Here is a 21,915-nt window from a genome sequence, read left to right as displayed (position 1 = left end):
GAGCAAGACAAAGCTGACTGCTCTCACCATTTCTTTTGACATTGTATTCAAGGTTCTTGATAACCCAGTAAAGCTAGTAAAAGAAACAAAAGGTATAAGGGATGAAAAAGAAGAAACAAAACTTCATTATTCAGAAGATAGAATAATGTTTGTAGAAAAATTAAAATAATCTATTAAAAAATTTTTAGAATTAATAAGAAAATTTAGCGGTTTTGCTGGGTATAAAATCAATATCTCAATATTAATTGGATTTTGATGTGCTAGAAATAATTAAAAAGTGAAATCACTACACTGTGCTTTGGTTTTTCAAAAATTGGGATAGTAATGATACTAACTTTATGCTATAAGTAGGAGAATACAGTATAGCTTTTAAGAATGTGGGATTTATAGTCAAATTGCCTAAGTTTAAATCCCTATTCTACCAGTTATTAGTCATATGTCTGAAGTAGTCACTTGTCTCAAGGCATTAACTTCCTTACCTGTAAAATGGGAATTGTTATGCTGCTTAACTTAGGTGTTATGAAAATTAAATGAGACAGTATATCAAACTGCTTAGCACAGTGCTTGATGCATTTATCCATAATTGTTTATTTCTGTTATTATCTAAAAAACTATCTCAATCTAAAGCTACAGGAATGACAGGCTTGAGACTCAGATTGAAATTGATCTTGTTTCTCTAGAACCAAAAGGAATTGAAAACACAAAACAAAACACTGGACTAGAGAGTGAAATATAATGAATTGGTAAGAAAAAAGCTTAACTCCTGGATTGGATGCTAGATGAGGAACAGGTAGCAAAAAGGGAAAAAAAGATGAATAGGCTAGATATAAAATCATTAATTTTTAAAACTTGTACCAAGCTTAGTGTTTTCAAGGAATGGATAATGCTGTAGGACAAAGCTTACTATGTATAATGTTATATGAAAACAGGAAAATATAAAAATGATTTTACAATGTGCTGTAAATCAGCTTTCCTCAACATTTTTGGTACCAGGGACTGGTTTCATGGAAGACAGTTTTTCCATGGACAGGGGTAGGGGGTGGGGGTGCAGGCCTGGGAGGGTGGGGGTGCAGGCCTGGGAGGGTGGGGAGGCAGGGATGGTTTTGGGATGAAACTGTTCCACCTCAGATCATCAGGCATTAGATTCTCATAAGGAGAGCGCAACCTAGATCCCTCACTTGTGCAGTTCACAATACGGTTCACGCTCCTGTGAGAATCTAATGCCGCTACTGATCTGACAGAAGGCAGAGCTCAGGTTGTAATGCTTGCTCACCCATGTGGGAAAAAACTAAGAACTCCCCCAAAATATTAAATGATGGCTGTATAGTGATATTTAGGGTGATCTTCATTTTCTTTTTAATTTTGTGTGGTTTTCAAATTTTCCATAATACATGTTATTTTTATAATCAGGAAAAGCAATAAATATTATTTTTATTGAAGATAAAAATCTATTACAAAAGCATAATTCTAAGCTGATTGATTAACATATAACTCATAAATATGTATACCTGTTACCCTGATATTTTATATTGTGATGACTCATGCCCTTAACAAAGATATGGAGCTAAGTTGCTGTGAATAGGCTTGATTAAGAGTATCACACATACAAAAATGAGAGGGGCTGACTCAATCTCAGAATAATGATCTTTGGAGGAGAATCCCTATTCCCCTTTTCTCAGATTTTTAATTTTTTTAAAGATAGAGTTACTACTTATTATATGGAAATATAGATTTTAGAAAATTACAGAATTCCTGGTAAAGATTTGAGGATTTTCTCTCATAGCATTCTATATTCTCCAATATACTTGTTTTCAGCCAAGGATGAAGTGTAAGGGCCCAAAGAGGTCTGAGACTTTTTAAGAGTCATCGGGAACTCTAAAAAAAATTAAGAAATAAATAAAACAAATTAAACAATTTTTTAAAGAGTATCAGGTAACTTACTGTTATATAACAATGCCCATGTATCTCTTGTTTTCTCCTTGTCTTTGTGCCCTTAGGTGCTGATATTCATGGCTTCAGTGCTCCTAGGACATTTGGCTTTACACTGGGAAATGTAGTAGATGAAATACAGAGAAACGAGAAGCCCGTGGTGGCAGCAATCCAAGGCATGGCTTTTGGAGGGGGACTAGAGCTGGCCCTGGGCTGTCACTATAGGATTGCCCATGCAGAGGTAACAACCAAGGCTCTATATAGTGGCTGGTGTGTGGGGCTTTTCTTTATTTATTTATTTATTTATTTTTTATTTTTTATTATTATTATACTTTAGGTTTTAGGATACATGTGCACAATGTGCAGGTTCGTTACATATGTATCCATGTGCCATGTTGTTTTGCTGCACCCATTAACTTGTCATTTAGCATTAGGTGTATCTCCTAATGCTGTCCCTCCCCCCTCCCCCCACCCCACAACAGTCCCTGGAGTGTGATGTTCCCCTTCCTGTGTCCATGAGTTCTCATTGTTCAATTCCCACCTATGAGTGAGAACATGCGGTGTTTGGTTTTTTGTCCTTGTGATAGTTTACTGAGAATGATGTTTTCCAGTTTCATCCATGTCCCTACAAAGGACATGAACTCATCATTTTTTATGGCTGCATAGTATTCCATGGTGTATATGTGCCACATTTTCTTAATCCAGTCTATCGTTGTTGGACATTTGGGTTGGTTCCAAGTCTTTGCTATTGTGAATAGTGCCGCAATAAACATACGTGTGCATGTGTCTTTATAGCAGCATGATTTATAGTCCTTTGGGTATATACCCAGTAATGGGATGGCTGGGTCAAATGGTATTTCTAGTTCGAGATCCCTGAGGAATCGCCACACTGACTTCCACAATGGTTGAACTAGTTTACAGTCCCACCAACAGTGTAAAAGTGTTCCTATTTCTCCACATCCTCTTCAGCACCTGTTGTTTCCTGATTTTTTAATGATGGCCCTGCTTCGGCTCGCACACAGTGCGCTGCACCGACTGTCCTGCACCCACTGTTTGGCACTCCCTAGTGAGATGAACCCGGTACCTCAAACGGAAATGCAGAAATCACCCGTCTTCTGTGTCGCTCAGGCTGGGAGCTGTAGACCGGAGCTGTTCCTATTCGGCCATCTTGGCTCGGCTTTTCTTTAGGGCAGACTCTAAATGTAGTCATAAGTATCAGAGGTGATTATTTTATTTTATTTATTTGTTTTTTTGAGACAGAGTCTCACTCTGTCTTCCAGGCTAGAGTGCAGTGGTGTGATCTCGGCTCACTGCAACCTCCACCTCCCGAGTTCAAGCAGTTCTCCTTCCTCAGCCTCCCGAGAAGCTGGGACTACAGGCATGCTACCATGCCCAGCAAATTTTTGTCTTTTTAGTAGAGACGGGGTTTCACCATGTTGGCCAGGCTGGTCTCAAACTCCTGACCTCAGGTGACCACCCACCTCGGCTTCCCAAAGTGCTGGGATTACAGGCATGAGCCACTGCACCCAGCCCAGAGGTGATAATTTTGAATGGTTAGCTTACTGGTTAACCACTTCAGCTGTTATGTACCAGTACAGTGGTACTAATTGTTAAAATGTTCAAATACTTCACTTCCATTCTGGTAAGTAAACACCTGCTACTCTGAGCCCTCTGTCTCCTTGTTTCCCTTAACCTTAGCCCTAGGGCCTCTTTATGATCCATCAACTACAGGGGAACTCCCGAGTCAATAGAGAGCCCCGAGACTCTACCTCCAGTACTATGACCCATATCAGGTTTCACTGATGCAGTGCTCATGCAGTATGACGTATTAAATATGTTGGCTGTCACTTCTAAGTATACATTTAAATATTTCTTTGATAACTCAAAGATTTCTGTTTCATTGTCCCTTATAATTATCAGTACCTAATAAGACAAATTTCTACTGGAAAATAGCACAAAACTAGTAAATACGGGGAAATTTCTGGAAATAGGTTTAATTTAGGCTGTTAGACATGTCAGATGAGGTCTGTGATACCACTGTGTATCACAGTATATATAATGGTAGCATTTTTGTAATTAATATATTTTTCTAATGATGAAAATAATATTCATTATTCTACTAAACTAGAGAACATAAGTATACAGATGTAAACTAAAATCATCATAAACTCACAGTTCAGAAATAACCACTATTAGCATTCTATTTCATTCTAGTCTTTTTTGTATGTAATTTTTTCTTACAGATTCTTTTTCCTTTGAAAAATGTCCTTTAAAAAAAAGTACATTGGCCGGGCGTGGTGGCTCATGCCTGTAATCCCAGCACTTTGGGAGGCCGAGGCAGGCAGATCACAAAGTCAGGAGATCGAGACCATCCTGGCCAACATGATGAAACCCCATCTCTACTAACAATACAAAAATTAGCTGGGCATGCTGGCACGTGCCTGTAGTCCCAGCTACTCGGGAGGCTGAGGCAGGAGAATCGCTTGAACCTGGGAGGTGGAGGTTGCAGTAAGCCGAGATTGCGCCACTGCACTCCAGCCTGGTGACAGAGCGAGTCTCCATCTCAAAACAAACAACAACAAAAAAAACCACATGTGGACTTTTATTGTATTTAGTTTATACTCTATTTTTATACTATAATATTTAACCCATAATTAAATATTCTTTATTCTGCCAATCTCTGTATTTTAGAGAACTTAATACGCTTATATTTAATGTAATTACTGATAAGGAAGAACATACTTCTGTCATTTTGCTATTTGTTTTCTATGCTTTTTGGTTTTTTTGTTCATTTCCTCCGTTACTCTTGCTTTTGTGTTAAATGGAAAAGTGTACCCTTCTAACTTTCTTGTTGTTTCTTTTACTATATATATTTTTAATTATTTTCTTAATGGTAGTTAACTTGGTGATTACAATTAACATCTTAATTTATGACAATGTAGTTCAGATTAATGCTGACTGAATTTTAATAATATACAAAAATTTGCTCCTCTGTAGCCTCCATTACTTGCCCCTTTATGCTATTATTGTCACAAGTTATATCTTTATACATTATGTACCGCTTAACATAGATTTATCATTGTCGCTTTACATAGTGGTCCTAAATCAGATAAGAAAAAGAGGAATTACAAATGAAAAATACATTATTACTGTATTTTATATTTACCCATGCAGTTACTCTTTATCAGTGTTCTTTATTTCTTCATGTGAATTCAAGTTACTGTCTAGATTACTGTCTAGTGTCTTTTCATTACAGCCTGAAGTATTTCTTATAGGGCAACTATACTAACAACAAAATCAGTTTTTCTTCATCTGGGAATGTGTTAATTTTGCCTTCATTTTCAGAGGATAGTTTTGTTGGATATAGAATTCTTGACTGACAGTTGTTTTCTTTCGGCACTTTGTGTATGTCATTTCATGCCTTCTGGCCGCTGTGGCTTCTGAGGAGAAATCATGTTAATCTTCTGGTAAATATTCCTTAAAAATATCATTATAGGCCGGGCTCGGTGGCTCACACTTGTAATCCCAGCACTTTGGGAGGCTGAGGCAGGTGGATCACCTGAGGTCAGGAGTTCAAGACCAGCCGGACCAACATGGAGAAACCCCGTCTCTACTAAAAATACAAAATTAGCTGGGTGTGGTAGCACATGCCTGTAATCCCAGCTACTCGGGAGCTGAGGCAGGAGACTCGCTTGAACCCAGGAGGCGGAGGTTGCAATGAGCCGAGATCGCACCATTGCACTCCAGCCTGGGCAACAAGAGTGAAACTCTGTCTCAAAAAGAAAAAAAAAATCATTATAAGTGGCAGCATAATATTCAATCATAGCTATACCAGAATTTATTTAACCATTTCCCAGTGGTGTTTTAATTTTTATAAATGCTTATAAATAAATACATGCTCCTTTTCTGTGTCCCTCTTACCATAACCTTCTGTACCCTGAGTGCAGATCTGAGTTACTAGCAATAAGTAAACAGGTAGAGATGGGCAGTGATGGAAATAATGGTGATTGACTATTAGGAAAACCTCATGTAAGACAGGCCTCACATATGTGAGGTATTTTGGAACTGCTAGAATCACAATCTGGGTAAATGGCAGTCTGCATTTAAGTACCCTCCTGTCACCCTTGTACCTGTAAGTGGCTAACAGATCCTTAGCCACTTTTAAATGGAATTGCCAAGAAAGGCAATGTAATAAAGGACTCAAGCTCACTTTCTTGTCTGGACTGAGATTACTGTCTGACTTTAAAAAAAAATAACAGCCTTTTCGAGATGTAATTTGCATACCATACAATTCATACATTTAAAGTGTACAATTCAATGGTATATGAGCATATTCTCAGAGTTGTGCAACCATTATCGCAGTACATTTTAGAACATTTTATCACTCCAAAAAGAAACCTTGTATCCTTTAGCAGTAATCCTCCATCACCTTCTCCTGCTATCCTAAGCACCCACTAATCTACTTTCTGTCTCTATAGATTTGCTTATTCTGGATATTTCATATAAACGGAATCATACAATATGTGGTCTCCTATGACTGGCTTTTTTTGTTTAGCATGTTTTCAAGGTTCATCCACGTTGTAGCATGAATCAGTTCTTTATTGATATTGCTGAATAATATTCCATTGTATGGATATACCACCTTTCATTTATCCACTAATCATTGATGGACATTTGGGTTGCTTCTACGTTTTTGGCTTTTATGAACCATGATGCCAATAAATTTGTATACAAGATTTTTGTGGGCATATGTTTTCATTTCTCTTGGGTATGTACCCAGGAATGGATTTGATGGGTCATATTGTAACTCTATGTTTAATATTTAAGGAACTGCCGGATTGTTTTCCAAAGTGTCTATCTACTCTGTTTTATATTCCCACTAGCAATGTATGAGGATTCTGTATTCTCCATATCCTCTCCAACACCTGTTATTGTCTGTCGTTTTTTTTAAATAGCCATCTTAGTGGGTATAAAGTGTTATCTTGTGGTTTTGATTTGTATTCCTCTGATGGCTAATGATACTGAGTGTCTTTTCAAGTGCTTACTGACCATTTGTATCTCTTCTTTGGAGAAATGTCTATCCAGATCCTTTGCCCATTTTTAACTGGTTATTTGTCTTTTATTATTGATTTGTCAAGTTCTTTATATATTCTAGATAGAAATTCTATATCAGATATATAATTTGTAAGTATTCTGTCCCATTCTGTGGGTTGTCTTTTCACTTTTTTGTGTTTCCTGATTCTTGCAGGACTCCAGAAAGTTGTTTCCGGAGACTATTATTTTTGTTGGCTGAGACAGGTCATATTACAGTCAGAGAATAAATGTGTAAGAAGCTAAAAATGTGTTTCAACATGAAGAGTTAGGGACAGCACAGCTCTGTTTATGCTGCTGAAGAAAAGGATGTGCACTAATTTGCCCTGTAGAAATCTTGCTGAATTCAATGAAACCGTGCTTTTGAGAACACAGGAAATCCAGGGAAATGCTTGCCTTAACTCTGAACATATCATCTCATGCTAATGGCCTTTATGCCTTCAATCTTTGATAGGCTCAAGTTGGCTTACCAGAAGTTACACTGGGACTTCTCCCTGGTGCAAGAGGAACCCAGCTTCTCCCCAGACTCATTGGAGTTCCTGCTGCACTTGACTTAATTACCTCAGGTCAGTACAGACCTTGGCAACAACTGTCTAGATTAGTGTGAAGAATTGGACTGGATTTAGAAAAATTCTGGCTTGACCACCTACTCCCTATGTAACCGTAAAAGCATTCTTGAACTTCTTGGCCTCTCGATTTTCTGATCTGTAATATGGAGAAATACCTTTCTGAGCTTCCCAAACGTTATCATGAAGATCAAATGTGAGAGCCTTTTAAATGAAAGTGCATGCAAAGAGTGAATCAAATTTAGGATTTTATTTCAGTTCAAGTGACTATTCATAAACATTGGTGTTCACATAGAGTGCATTATATTCAGAACTAATTTAGAAATTGTAATATAGGCTGGGCGCGGTGGCTCATGCCTGTAATCCCAGCACTTTGGGAGGCCAAGATGGGCAGATCACTTGAGGTCAGGAGTTGGAAACCAGCATGGTGAAACCCCATCTCTATTAAAATACAAAAAAATTACCCGGGCATGGTGGCAGGCACCTGTAATCCCAGCTACTCGGGAGACTGAGGCAGGAGAATGGCTTGAACCCAGGAAGCGGAGGTTGCGGTGAGCTGAGACCACGCCACTGCACTCCAGCCTGGGCAACAGAGTGAGACTCGTCTAAAAAAAAAATTGTAGGCCGGGTGCGGTGGCTCACGCCTCTAATCCCAGCACTTTGGGAGGTCGAGGTGGATGGATCACGAGGTCAGGAGATCGAGATCATCCTGGCTAACACAGTGAAACCCCATCTCTACTAAAAATACAAAAAATTAGCCAGGCGTGGTGGCAGGCGCCTGTAGTGCCAGCTACTCGGGAGGCTGAGGCGGGAGAATGGTGTGAACCCGGGAGGTGGAGCTTGCAGTGAGCCGAGATCGCGCCACTGCACTCCAGCATGGGCAACAGAGTGAGACTCCGTCTCAAAAAAAAAAAAAATTGTAATATAAATGAGAAAACCATAATTTTCAAGGTATGTTTTCAAATTTTAGTATGAAAAAGACTAAATTTTTCATTTGCAAGTATTAAGATATTAGCTAGAAATGCAAGTTGTTCTTTTTATTTTCTTTTTTTTTGAGACGGAGTTTCGCTCTCGTAGCCCAGGCTGGAGTGCAGTGGTGTGATCTCGGCTCATGGCAACCTCCACCTCCCAGGTTCAAGCGATTCTCCTGCCTCAGCCTCCCAAGTGACTGGGATTACAGGCATGTGCTACCATGCCCGGCTAATTTTGTACTTTTAGTGGAGACGGGGTTTCTCCATGTTGGTCAGGCTGGTCTCAAACTCCCAACCTCAGGTGATTCGGCTGCCTTGGCCTCCCAAAAGTGCTGGGATTACAGGTGTGAGCCAGCCCAGTGCTTTTTAAGTTGTTCTTTTTCAATAGAGAATGTGAACACTACAACACTAGACCACATTTAGAGACCCTGGATTTACTGTCTTTCTCTCTCTCTCTCTGTGTATGTGTGTGTGTATATATATATATATATATTTTTTTTTTTTTTTTTTTTTTTTTGAGACGGAGTCTCTCTGTCGCCAGGCTGGAATGCAGTGGAGTGATCTCTGCTCACTGCAACCTCCGCCTCCTAGGTTCAAGTGATTCTTCTGCCTCAGGTTTACCATATATTTGTTTGTAAGACATTAAAGAGACTTTCAGTTGAGGTAAGTTTAGAAGAAAGAACGTATACAACAATATATTTCAAACAGATATAGCTAATAATAAGAATTTCGGTCAGTCATTTTACTTTTTTGTGCCTTATTTTCTTTATAAATGTACCTAGGAGTAGTACCTACCATATGGTGGTGTGGTGAAAATTGGATAAGTTAATACATACAATGTCCTTAGGACAGCCCTACACATGGTAATAACTCTATAATTGTTAGATATATATTATTATTATTTATAATTTTTTTTTTGAGATGGAGTTTTGCTCTAGTTGCCCAGGCTGGAGTGCAATGGTGCGATCTCAACTCACCACAACCTCCACCTCCCAGGTTCAAGCAATTCTCCTGCCTCAGCCTCCCAAATAGCTGGGATTACAGGCATGCACCTCCACACCTGGCTAATTTTTGTATTTTTAGTAGAGACAGGGTTTCTCCATGTTGGTCAGGCTTGTCTCAAACTCCTGACCTCAGGTGATCTGCCTGCCTCGGCCTCCCAAAGTGCTGGGATTACAGGCGTGAGCCACTGGGCCCGACCTATTTTTTTTTTTTTTTTTTTTGAGATGGAGTTTCACTCTTGTTGCCCAGACTGGGATGCAATAGTGTGATCTGAGCTCACCACAACCTCTGCCTCCTGAGTTCAAGCGATTCTCCTGCCTCAGCCTCCCAAGTAGCTGGGATTACAGGCATGCACCACCACGCCCAGCTAATTTTGTATTTTTAGTAGAGTCGGGGTTTCTCCATGTTGGTCAGGCTGGTCTCGAACTACCGACCTCAGGTGATCCACCCGCCTTGGCCCCCCAAAGTGCTGGGATTACAGGCGTGAGCTGCTGCACCCAGCCAGGTATATATTATTATACCCAAAGATCTGTCTTTTTTAGTAAAAGAGGAAAATTGAAGAAAAATGAGATGAAGATATTGGTATTAGACTATATCCTGAAGAACAGACAATAAAAAGAGCACAAGCTTTAGAATCAAAGACCTGGCTTTGACTCCCAGCTCTACCACATATAAATAATATGCCTTGTGCAACTTAATTTTTATTTATTCATCCAGCAATTATTAATTTTCTCTCATATGCTGGGCCCTTTTCTAGGCATTAGGCCTATAGTAGTGAACTGAACCAACAAAATTTCTGCCTTCATGGAGATGATATGAAGAACAGAACAATAATCACAATAATCATCATTGTCATATTTCATCAATTCAAAAATGTCCTTTTCCTCACAGCTTTCAAAGTGAGATGACTCTCAGATTCATTGTTAAGTCACGGTTTAATTTACACTTTTTTTTTTCCTAGTTTCTGTGTCAGGAATTTGGGAGCAGCTTACTTGGGGTATAGCTCAGGGTTTGTCATGAGATTGGAGTCAAGACACTGTGACTAGGGCTGTAGTCATCTGAAGGCTTGACTAGCACTGGAGGATCTACTGTCTGTCTGTCTTTCTTTCTTTCTTTCTTTCTTCCTTTCTTTTTCTTTCTTTTCTTTCTTTCTTTTTCTTTCTTTCTTTTCTTTCTTTCCTTCCTTCCTTCCTTCCTTTCTTTCTTTCTTTCTTTCTTTGATGGAGTTTCACTCTTGTCACCCAGGCTGGAGTGCAGTGGCACAATCTTGGCTCACTGTAACTTCCATCTCCTGGGTTCAAGTGATTCTCCTGCGTCAGCCTTCCTGAGTAACTGGGATTACAGGCGTGTGCCACCACACCCGACTAATTTTTGTATTATTAGTAGAGACAGGGTTTCACCATGTTGGCCAGGCTGGTCTTGAACTCCTGACCTCAGGTGATCCACCTGCCTCAGCCTCCCAAAGCGCTGGGATTACAGGCATAAGCCACTGCGCCCAGCCTGGAGGATCTACTTTCAAGATGACCCAGTCACATGGATGACTAGACGGTGCTGACCTTGGCAGGAGGCTTCCTTTCCTATGTACGGGGACCTCTCCATAGAGCTTCCTGAGTATTCGCACAATGTGACAGCTCGCTTCCTCCAGAAAGACACCACAGTGTCTTTTATGACCTAGCATTAGAGTCACATGCCATCTTTTCTAAACTCTCCTATTGGCTATGCAGTTCTTCTCTATTCAATATGGGAGGAAGCTTGAATACCAAGTGGTTAGACTTGCTGGGGGTCACTTTGGAGACTAGCCACCACAACTGTATGCACACACATATGCCTACCTATTATATAATTTAGATAGATAGATAGATAGATAGATAGATAGATAGATAGATAGATAGATAGATAGATAGATAGATGGAGATAAGTGCTAAGAAAACACAAAACAGAAAGGGAGAGATATAAAATGTTAGGAATGGGAGGTGAATTAATATTTCAGGTAGGGTAGCTGGAAAAGGCTTCCCTACAAAATGACATCTGAGTAAAGACCTGAAGACGATAAGGAAGCTTGTTATGCCAGTATCTGGAGGAAGAAATCCCACATAGAGAAAATAGCAAGTACAAAGCCCTGAGGCAGGGACATGCTTGGAATGTTCAAAGAACAGCAAGAAGGTCAATGTAACTGGAATGAAATGAGTCAGGGGAAAAGTAGCAGAGGATGAAGCCATATCTTGTTGGGCTTGGAAGGTTATAGAAAGAACTTTGGCTTTTCTTGTGAATGAGGAAGAAAGGCATTGGAGTGTTTCAAGCAGAGGAGTAACATGCTCTCACTTAGGTTTTTAAAAAATCACTCTGGCTGTTGAAAATATACTAATTGGAGACAAGGACAAAAACAGGAAGACCGAGGGCTGCTATCATAATCCAAGGGAGAGATGATGGGGGCTTGGATCTGAGTGGTGGCAATGTAAATCATAAGATATGGTCAGATTCTGGAGATATTTTGAAGGTAGAGCCAACAGGATTTTGTGATAGAGCAGATGCGAGATGTGAGAGAAAGAGGAGAGTCAAGGATGATCTAATGGCCGGAGTGAGTGGCTGGAAGGATGGTTCCATCACTAAGACTGGGATTTCTGCTGATAGAGCAGGTTTTATGGAAGTATCACAAGAGCTTCATTTGGGACATGTTAAGTTTGAGAGGCCTGTTACACATCCAAGTGGAGATGTCAAATAGACAATTGGATAGACAGGCCTGGGGTTTAGGAGAGAGAGGTCTTCTGAACTCCTCTAAGCCTCTGTTTTCTCATCAGTAAACAACCACATGGTTGTTTTAAGGAATAATGAAATAACGTGACATGCTTCTGATATAGTGCCTGTTAAACAGACCACATTTCATAAATGGTATCTGGCCCCCAAAGATGTCCATATCCTAATTCCCAGAACCTGTGAATATATTATGTTACATTCAAAAGAACCTTTGTACGTGTGATTACATTAAAGATCTTGAGAGGGAGATTACCCTGGACTATCTAGCTTAGCCCATTTTATCACAAGGGTCCTTATAAGAGGGAAGCAGGAGGTCAGAGAAGAGAGAAGACACTATGGGCCGGCTTTGAAGATGGCGGGAGAGGTCACAAGCCAAGTAATGTAGGCAGCTTCTAGAAGCTGGAAAAGACAAGGAAAACATTCTTTCTTACACCATCCAGAAGGAACACCTTCTGCTGACCTATTTTAGACTTTTGACATCTTAAACTATAAGATAGTAAATGTGTGTTTTAAGCCTCTAAGTTTGTGGTAATTTGTTACAGCATTAATATGCTACTAATGCGAAAGCTATTAGTAATCATGATATTCAGAATCCTGCTTTGGTTTGGAAAATATTTTTTTTCTTTTTTTTTTTTTCTTTTTTTTTTTTTTGGTGACAGGGTCTCATTCTGTCTCCCAAACTGGAATGCAGTGGCACAATCTCAGCTTACCACAACCTCCACCTCCTGGGTTCAAGTGATTCTCCTGCTTCAGCCTCCCCAGTAGCTGGGATTACAGGCACATGCCACCACACCTGGCTAATTTTTTGTATTTTTAGTAGAGACAAGGTTTCACCACGTTGACCAGGCTGGTCTCAAACTGCTGACCTCAAGTGAGCCACCCGCCTTGGCCTCCCAAAGTGCTGGGATTACAGGTGTGAGCCACCGCGCCCGGCCGAAATTTTTTTTTTTCTAAGAAAGGGTGTTAAAGAAAAAGATTAGTTAAATTGTGAAAGTTGAAGATTCCCTACTGATGTGAATGAGGAAAAAAAGTGCCAACCTAATAAGTAAATAGGTTGAGGTGGCTAACCCTTTCTGATCTTCTGAAATCCATAAGAGAGGTAATTCTGGAAAGTAGAGTGATTACAACAGCAACCTCCTCCACAATTTCCTTAGAATGCCATCTGAAAATGAACGAATCTTTAGCAGTAACCACAAAGGATATGCCTGATCATATTGCAGTTCGTTCGCTGATGTTCTCTGTCCAATCAACTGACAGGACTGCAGTGTCCTGCTCCTCTTTCTGTTTTATTTTCTAGGCACTGCCCTCTTTGTTCACAGAAAAGCATAGAAAGCTCTGCTGTATTCTCGTAAAGCTTGGCCCCAGCCCTGATGAGTTTCTCTAAACTCATTCACGGGACAGGCTTTGAGCTCTAGACTTTGGTGGGATACCTCTTACTACCCAGAATACTGTGGGAGGAAAGAGGAATTGGGAGTAACATCTTTATCCTGCCTGCCTTTTAGTTGTAGGTCCAGGTGGGTTTTCTCTATATATTTTTTAGTACTGGCACCTCAAGGCTCTCAGGCAGAAATAATTAATATCAGCAAATATTGTTCTATGACCAAAAGAAACACACACAAAAAAATTCTTAAAACTGAAACAACTACAACCCTAAAACCTACGAAAATATTTTTTGACTTAAAAAAAAAGAAACGTAAACGTCTGTTTGCTGAAACATTAAAGAAAACAAAAAATTTTAGAAAACTCACATTATTCTAAATTAGAAAAGAAAATATTTTGTTAAATAAGAACACCATATTTAAAATCAAAACCTCAGCCAAAATAATTTTTTTGAAGCAATAAAAAGATGTGATAGGATAGATTACAGAATCAGCAACATAGAGGATAAAAAGGGACACATCAAAAGAATTCTGAAGAATTTAACAAAAAGATAAATAAAATGTAAATAAAGATAGCAGACATGGAAGGTACATACCAGAGATCTCTTCTTTGAATAATAAGCGCTCCCAAAGCACAAGGCAAAAAAAATGAAAGCAATAACCAAAAGAAAAAATAGAAGAAATTCTTCAGACATTAAATAGCATCAGAGATTGTACTTTAACAAGCATGCCGTTTTCCTGGAAAAACTGATGAGGAGATAATTCTTTGATGTGTCTTGGTAAAGATTTTAAACTTCCAGAAAATAGAATCCCGCAAGCTTCCCAAGGATAAAAACAAATAAAACGAAAGGTTACTTTCAAAGGAACTAAAATTATACCAGCCACAAGTAAATGCTGTGGAACATTCACATACTAGGATGCTATGTAATATTTATGAAGAATGATGATCTAAATCTCAAGTTTCTTAAAGTGTGGTCCAGGGACTCTTGGGTGTGGCCTAAGACCTTTACAGAGTCCTTGAGATCAGATCTATTTTCGTAATAATAAGACATTACTTGCCTTTCTCACAAATGTGTAGTGGAATTTTCCAGAGACTGTAATATGCCGTGTGATATCACAACAGATTGAATGCAGAAGCAATAGGAGAATGAGAATGCAGCTGTCTTCTGTTAAATCAGACGGTAAATAAATTTGCAAAAATATAAAACAATTGCACTCTTCTCACTAATTTTTAAATTTTTTATATAATTATTTTGCATAAAAACATGTATGCTAACATGCAGTGAGTTTATTATTTTAAAATGAACTGATAAAAAAACATTTTTAAAGCTTGCAGTGATTTTTCTTTTTTTTTTTTTTTTTCCGAGATAGTATCTCCAACTGTCACCCAGGCTGGAGTGCAGTGGCACGATCTCGGCTCACTGCGGCCTCTGCCTCCCGGGTTCAAGCACTTATCCTGCTTCAGCCTCCCAAGTAGCTGGGACCACAGGCTCGTGCCACACCCAGACAATTTTTGTATTTTTAGTAGAAACGGGGCGGGGGGCACCATGTTGGCCAGGCTGGTCTCAAACTCCTGACCTCAGGTGATCCTCCCACCTTGGCCTCCCAAAGTGCTGGGATTACAGGTGTGAGCCACCACATCCGGCCTTGTAATTTCTACACCCAGACAAAAGCTTGCAGTTTTAATTTCTAATACAGTAAATATTGATAGATATAACCTACATAAACACAAGCTTTTTGGAGTTCTCTCAAAGGGGTCCTAAGACCACTTTGAGAACTGCTAGTAGAAATCCATATCTTTTGACATAGAAACCATGATACAAAATTGTGTATACATTAGCCAAATTAGAAAATAATGTGAGGCGGGCCGGGCATGGTGGCTCACGCCTGTAATCCCAGCACTTTTGGAGTCCAATGCAGGTGGATCATCTAAGGTCAGGAGTTTGATACCAGCCTGGTCAACATGGTGAAACCTCGTCTCCACTAAAAATACAAAAAAGTAGCCAGGGGTGGTGGCATGCGCCTGTAGTACCAACTACTCGAGAGACTGAGGCAGGAGAATCGCTTGAACTCGGGAAGCAGAGGTTGCAGTGAGCCGAGATTGCGCCACTGCACTCCAGCCTGGGTGACAGTGAGACTCCATCTCAAAAAAAAAAAAAAAAGAAAAAAAATATTGTGAGGCTATATGCATTAAAAATGGATCTTTCCTTTAAATGGGGGGATGATTTTATAAATCTGTAGTGTATAAAAGGAGAGTTAGACCAGAAATATGACATTTATTTCCTTCAATAAATCAAGTTAGATATTGTTTTAACTTATAATGGTATAATAAGTACAATTTAAAGAATGTGAACTATTTTAAATATGTAATGTCAAACTCATAAAAGGATGCTTAGGATCCAACCTACTGCAGAAATTCAAAGCACATGAGACAATTTATTGTGCAAAAGACAAAATAGGAAGCAAAGAAGCCTAAAATATAGGAGGAAATCATAATAGTGTGAAATGAGTCTGTAAATTTGAGGGTTTACAGAAACTTAAAGCATATGGGGGAATATTGAATAATTTTGTGGCCCTATTTGCAGTATTGCCTGAAACAAAGATTATTGGAAGAAATCAGGAAAACTGGCTTTGACAAAAAGAAATAAAATGAACTAGGATTGGCCTTTTCCCAAAGCACTGCTTAAAGAAACATAACTATTTTTAACATGCAGAAAAGAGGTAAAAACAGTAAGAATATGATGGGGTTTTGATTTGCATAGAAAAGGTCACAGTGAATTAGAAGAAAGCTAACATTAGAATTATACACCTGTCTTTTTAAGTAGTCTGCACAATTTTAGGAAAACCTGAATATGACATTTGGAAAGAGTTCCGTGTGGAAAAAAATTGTAAAGGTTAGAAAAGAAGCTATCAAGAAAATTGGAAAAAATTGAGATTACTCAGATTGGAGAAGAGAACTCTCAGCCTCAGTTCCCTTAGGGCACACAGGGTTCTTATTAGAGCCCATTGGACAGTGGTTGTCATCTACATTTACGACGTCATAAGAAAAAACAATTTTAAATGACAGCCTAAGAATCTGGATTGGATATACAGAGCCATGTCTTTAGATCCTTAGTTCTTTGAAACAGGATAAAAGTCCAGCTATGCATCATTGAACAACGAGATATATTCTGAGAAATCATTAGGCGAGTTTGTTGTTATGTGGCCATCGTGGTTTACTTACACAAACCTAGATGGTATAGCCTATTACACACCTAGGCTATATGGTATGGCCTATTGTTCCTAGGCTACAAACCTGTACAGCATGTTACTGTACTGAATACTGTAGGCAATTGTAACACAATGGAAAGTATTTATGTATCTAAACACATCTAAACATAGAAAAGGTACAGTAAAAATATGATATTGTAATCATATGGGACCACCATCATATATGTGTTGTTGACAGAAATGTTATTATATGGTATATGACTGTACTTGGAATCCCATTGACTCTGTTAGAATAGTAGTGGTACTCTTCCAATTTGGTGAAATCCAAGCCAGAAGAAATCATTACAGCTAAAGAAATTTTTAGTCCGTCTGGGAGTAGCTCACATTCTCCCTGCTTAGTTGACCTCAAAATCCTTTTCTAATAGTATCCAGGTTTCCATGTCCCATTTTGCGTTTGCTTGGTTCCCTTAACCCGGGTAGGCTGATTCACTCTCTCCTTAACGAAGTGATTTTATACACAGGATACTTGACCCCGGAAACCACGTATGTACTTCCTACCCTACTCCTTACTCCAGGAGGAGATCTGAAAGCTTGTTGTCAGAGCTACTTCCAGAAAACTGCCCAAGTACTGCTTTTCAAAGAGACACTACCAAAAAAAAAATTCACTGAACTTTCTACCCAATCAAGAAAACTCCTTTGTAGTTCTCTGAAGCACTAATAAGAACCAGGAATGGAGGGTTTGTCTCCGATGGCATCCACCAACGCTGTAAGTGCAGTGAAGACTGTGGAAGTGTTGCCACTAAGACAGATTTGATGGTTGCTTTTCAGAAAGCAAGATGGTACTGGCAAGAAAGCAAGCAACGTGTCACTGTCTCCTTCCTTCTGACCCTGGGGTAGGGGATGCTGATGTCCCCTAACTCTTACCTCAGAATATGCAGATCAAATTGCATATTTACAACTGGTGAAGAACTGTCAAGGCAATTTAGGAACGGTGCAAACCCTCATCAAACTTCTATATCCCCTATTGCTGACATTCTGTACTGGAGGATGCCAATGGCATGATTGGACACTAAGTGTACCAGCACCACCACTGCCAGACACTAGATATTGGCACCTGTGAAATGAGATTTAACCTGTTGCTGCTGCTTAGTGTCACTAACTCCAAGCTAAAAACCCTCAACAGAGCACTTAGTTCACTAACTGGGGTCATGGGCCACACTCCAGCTGCCACAGTCAAATTGTCAATTGTCTAATCATCTGTGTCCTTTTCAGCTTCTGTAGTAGGAGGCAGGGCTTCAAAGCTCACACAATAGCAATTCCACAAACTAAGGGAGGAGTTGAGATGCTGGGTAGCCAAAAACTGGCAGAAGTCCATCTCATTTGTCCTGTGTAATTATAATTATACCTTACAGAATGTCAACTTAATTTTTTTCTCATTGAGCTAACTATATTTATGTCTGGAGACTATCTTTTTTAAAATTTTTTTTCTCTCCTTCTCTTTTTTTTTGTTTTTGTTTTTGGAGATGGAGTCTAGCTCTGTTGCCCAGGCTGGAGTGCAGTGGTGTGATCTCAGCCCAATGTAATCTCCACCTCCTGGGTTCAAGTGATTCTCCTGCCTCAGCCTCCTGAGTAGCTGGGATTACAGGTGCCCACCATCATGCCCAGCTAATTTTTGTATTTTTAGTAGAGGCAGAGTTTCACCATGTTGGCCAGGCTGGCCTTGAACTCCTGACCTCAGGTGATCTGCCCGCCTCGGCCTCCCAAAGTGCTGGGATTACAGGCGTGAGCCACCGTGCCTGGTCCTTTTTTTTTTTTTTTTTTAACCAACCACAGCCAGTGGTGTGTGCTAGGGATGAGGTAGATACTATATATTACTCGGCTGCTACTACTTCTATTATTATTATCAAAAACTAAACATCTCACATTTCTATAGAGATTTGTAGTTCATAAAGTACTTCTATAGAGATTTATAGACTATAAAGAGAATCTATTATTCTCACTTAATAATCAGAATTACTGAGATAAGCCTAATTATTGCCATTTGCCAATGAGGAAATTGTGGTCCTCGTGCAGTTCTTCATGGTCACACAAATAGTGGAAACTAGAGCTGGAGCTTGAATCCAAGTTTCCTGGTTACCTCAGTGGTGATCTTTCTACTCTTTCAGTCAGTGTGGTTCTTACTTATTTTATTCAAGAATAGATATTTATATCTAGACAGACAGCCTTTCCTACTAGAGAGAGTAATGCTTTTGCTTTAATCTTACGTCGTTCTTTGATTTTTGTTGTTGTTGATTTCAGGAAGACATATTTTAGCAGATGAAGCACTCAAGCTGGGCATTCTAGATAAAGTTGTGAACTCAGACCCGGTTGAAGAAGCAATCAGATTTGCTCAGAGAGTTTCAGGTAAGAAGATAATAATAAAAATAGCCAAACAATGTAAACAAAATACATGTTCATTTAAATAAGGAACTTCTAAATATCTTATGGTACATCCATGTGATGGAATATGATACTGCTTAAAAATGAATGAGAAACTGTGTGTACTGATATGGTATGAAGCCCATGATACATTATTAAGTGAAAAAAGCATTATTGTATATAGTGGTTTGCCATTGGTGTAACAAAAAGGAGGGGTGGGATAGAATATGGGGAAAATGTATATATCTAACTGTTTATGCATAAAATATTTCTGTAGTGATTCACAAGAAATTTTTAATGGCTGCCTCTGGGAATAGGGCTGGTCAGCCAGCAGAAGCTACTGGAAGGAGACTTTTCACTGTTTACCTTGCTGAAGCTTTTTAATTTTTTATCACATGAATGTGTTTTCTGTTAAAAAAGAGGGACTCCTCCCAAACTCGTTTTATGAGGTCAGCATTGTCCCGATACCAAAAACCTGCCAGAGATACAACAAAAAAAAACAAAACTTCAGGCCAGTATCCCTGATGAACATTAATGCAAAAATCGTCAATAAAATACTGGCAAACTAGGCCGGGCACAGTGGCTCATGCCTGTAATCCCAGCACTTTGGGAGGCCGAGGCGGGCAGATCACTTGAGTTCAGGAGTTCAAGACCAGCCTGGCCAACATGATGAAACCCTGTATCTACTAAAAATACAAAAATTAGCTGGGCATGGTGGCGCACACCTGTAATCCCAGGTACTTGGGAGGCTGAGGCATGAGAATTGCTTGAACCCAGGAGGCAGAGGTTGCAGTGAGCTGAGATCGTGCCACTGCACTCCAGCCTGGGTGACAGAGCAAGACTCCATCCCAATTAAAATATATATATATATATATATGGCAAAATGAACATATCACATCAAAAGTTATCCACTGATCAGCAAGCCTGGTTCAACATACACAAATCAATAAACAATTTATCACATAAACAGAACTTGACAAAAACCGCATGATTATCTCAATAGATGCAGAAAAAGACTTTGATAAAATTCAACATCCCTTCATATTAAAAACTCTCAATAAACTAGGTATTGATGGAACATACCTCAAAATAATAAGAGCCATTTATGATAAACCCACAGGCAATATTATACTGAATGGGCAAAAGCTGGAAGCATTCCCTTTGAAAACCGGCACAAGAGAAGGATGCCCTCTCTCACCACTCCTATTCAACATAGTATTAGAAGTTCTGGCCAAGGCAATCAGGCAAAAGAAATAAAGGGTATTCAAGGGCTGGGCACAGTGGCTCCTGCCTGTAATCCCAGTACTCTGGGAGGCTAAGGTGGGTGGATCATGTGACGTCAGGAGTTCAAGACCAGCCTGGCCAACATGGTGAAACCCCATCTCTACTAAAAATACAGAAATTAGCTGGGCATGGTGGCAGGTGCCTGTAATCCTACCTACTTGGGAGGCTGAAGCAGGAGAATTGCTTGAACTCAGGAAGCAGAGATTGCAGTCAGCCAAGATCACGCCACTGCACTCCAGCGTGGGTGACAGAGTGAGACTTCTAAAAAAACAAAAAAGATATTCAAATAGGAAGAGGGGAAGTCAAACTGTCTCTGTTTGCAGATGACATGATCCTATACCTAGAAAACCCCATCTTCTGAGCCCAAAAGTTTCTTAAGCAGATAAGCAACTTCAGCAAAGTCTCAGGATACCAAATCAATGTGCAAACATCACAAGCATTCCTATATACTAATAGTAGACAAGCAGAGAGCGAAATCATGAATGAACTCCCATTCACAATTACTACAAAGAGAATAAAATGCCTAGGAATACAACTAACAAGGGAAGTGAAGGATGTCTTCAAGGAGAATTACAAACCACTGCTAATCGGAGAGGACACAAACAAATTGAAAAACATTCCATATTCATGGATAGGAAGAATCAATATTGTGAAAATGGCCATACTGCCCAAAGTAATTTATAGATTCAGTGCTATTCCCATTAAATTACCATTGACATTTTTCACAGAATTAGAAAAAAAAACTACTTTAAAATTCATATGGAACCCAAAAAGAGCCCATATAGCCAAGACAATCCTAAGCAAAAAGAACCAAGCTGAAGACATCACACTACGGACTTCAAACTATACAACAAGGCTACAGTAACCAAAACAACAAGGTACTATACAAAAACAGACACATAGACCAGTGGAGCAGAATAGAGAACTCAGAAATAAGTCCGCACATCTGCAACCATCTGATCTTTGACAAACCTGACAAAAACAAGCAATGGGGAAAGAATTCCCTGTTTAATAAATGGTGCTGGGAGAACTGGCTAGCCATATGCAGAAAATTGAAACTGGACCCTTTCCTTACATCTTATACAAAGATGGATTAAAGACTTAAGTGTAAAACTCAAAACTGTAAAAACCCTAGAAGAAAATCTAGGCAATACCATTTGGGACACAGGCATGGGCAAAGATTTCATGATTAAAACATCAAAAGCAACTGCAACAAAAGCTAAAATTAACAAATGGGATCTAATTAAACTAAAGAGCTTCTGCGCAGCAAAAGAAACTATCATCAGAGTGAACAGACTACCTACAGAATGG

The 21,915-nt window shown here is 39.3% G+C and overlaps 1 protein-coding gene across 3 annotated transcripts in view; it reads left to right on the top strand.

Annotated features, from left to right (window-relative positions):
- Positions 1 to 21,915, top strand: part of EHHADH (enoyl-CoA hydratase and 3-hydroxyacyl CoA dehydrogenase) — a 94,562-nt gene that overhangs the window by 43,670 nt on the left and 28,977 nt on the right. For all 3 annotated transcript variants that reach the window (XM_058426168.1, XM_032171821.2, XM_058426167.1), the window contains exons 3-5: positions 1,998 to 2,170; positions 7,475 to 7,586; positions 19,201 to 19,305. In XM_058426168.1, the coding sequence (XP_058282151.1) occupies positions 2,108 to 2,170; positions 7,475 to 7,586; positions 19,201 to 19,305 (280 nt within the window). In that variant the 5' untranslated portion in view covers positions 1,998 to 2,107. The remainder of the gene's footprint in view (positions 1 to 1,997; positions 2,171 to 7,474; positions 7,587 to 19,200; positions 19,306 to 21,915) is intronic.

Source organism: Hylobates moloch, unplaced genomic scaffold (assembly GCF_009828535.3).
Source record: "Hylobates moloch isolate HMO894 unplaced genomic scaffold, HMol_V3 SCAFFOLD_13, whole genome shotgun sequence".
NCBI lineage: Eukaryota > Metazoa > Chordata > Mammalia > Primates > Hylobatidae > Hylobates > Hylobates moloch.
Note: the sequence above shows the minus strand (reverse complement) of the source record. Positions and strands in the feature narration are given on the sequence as shown.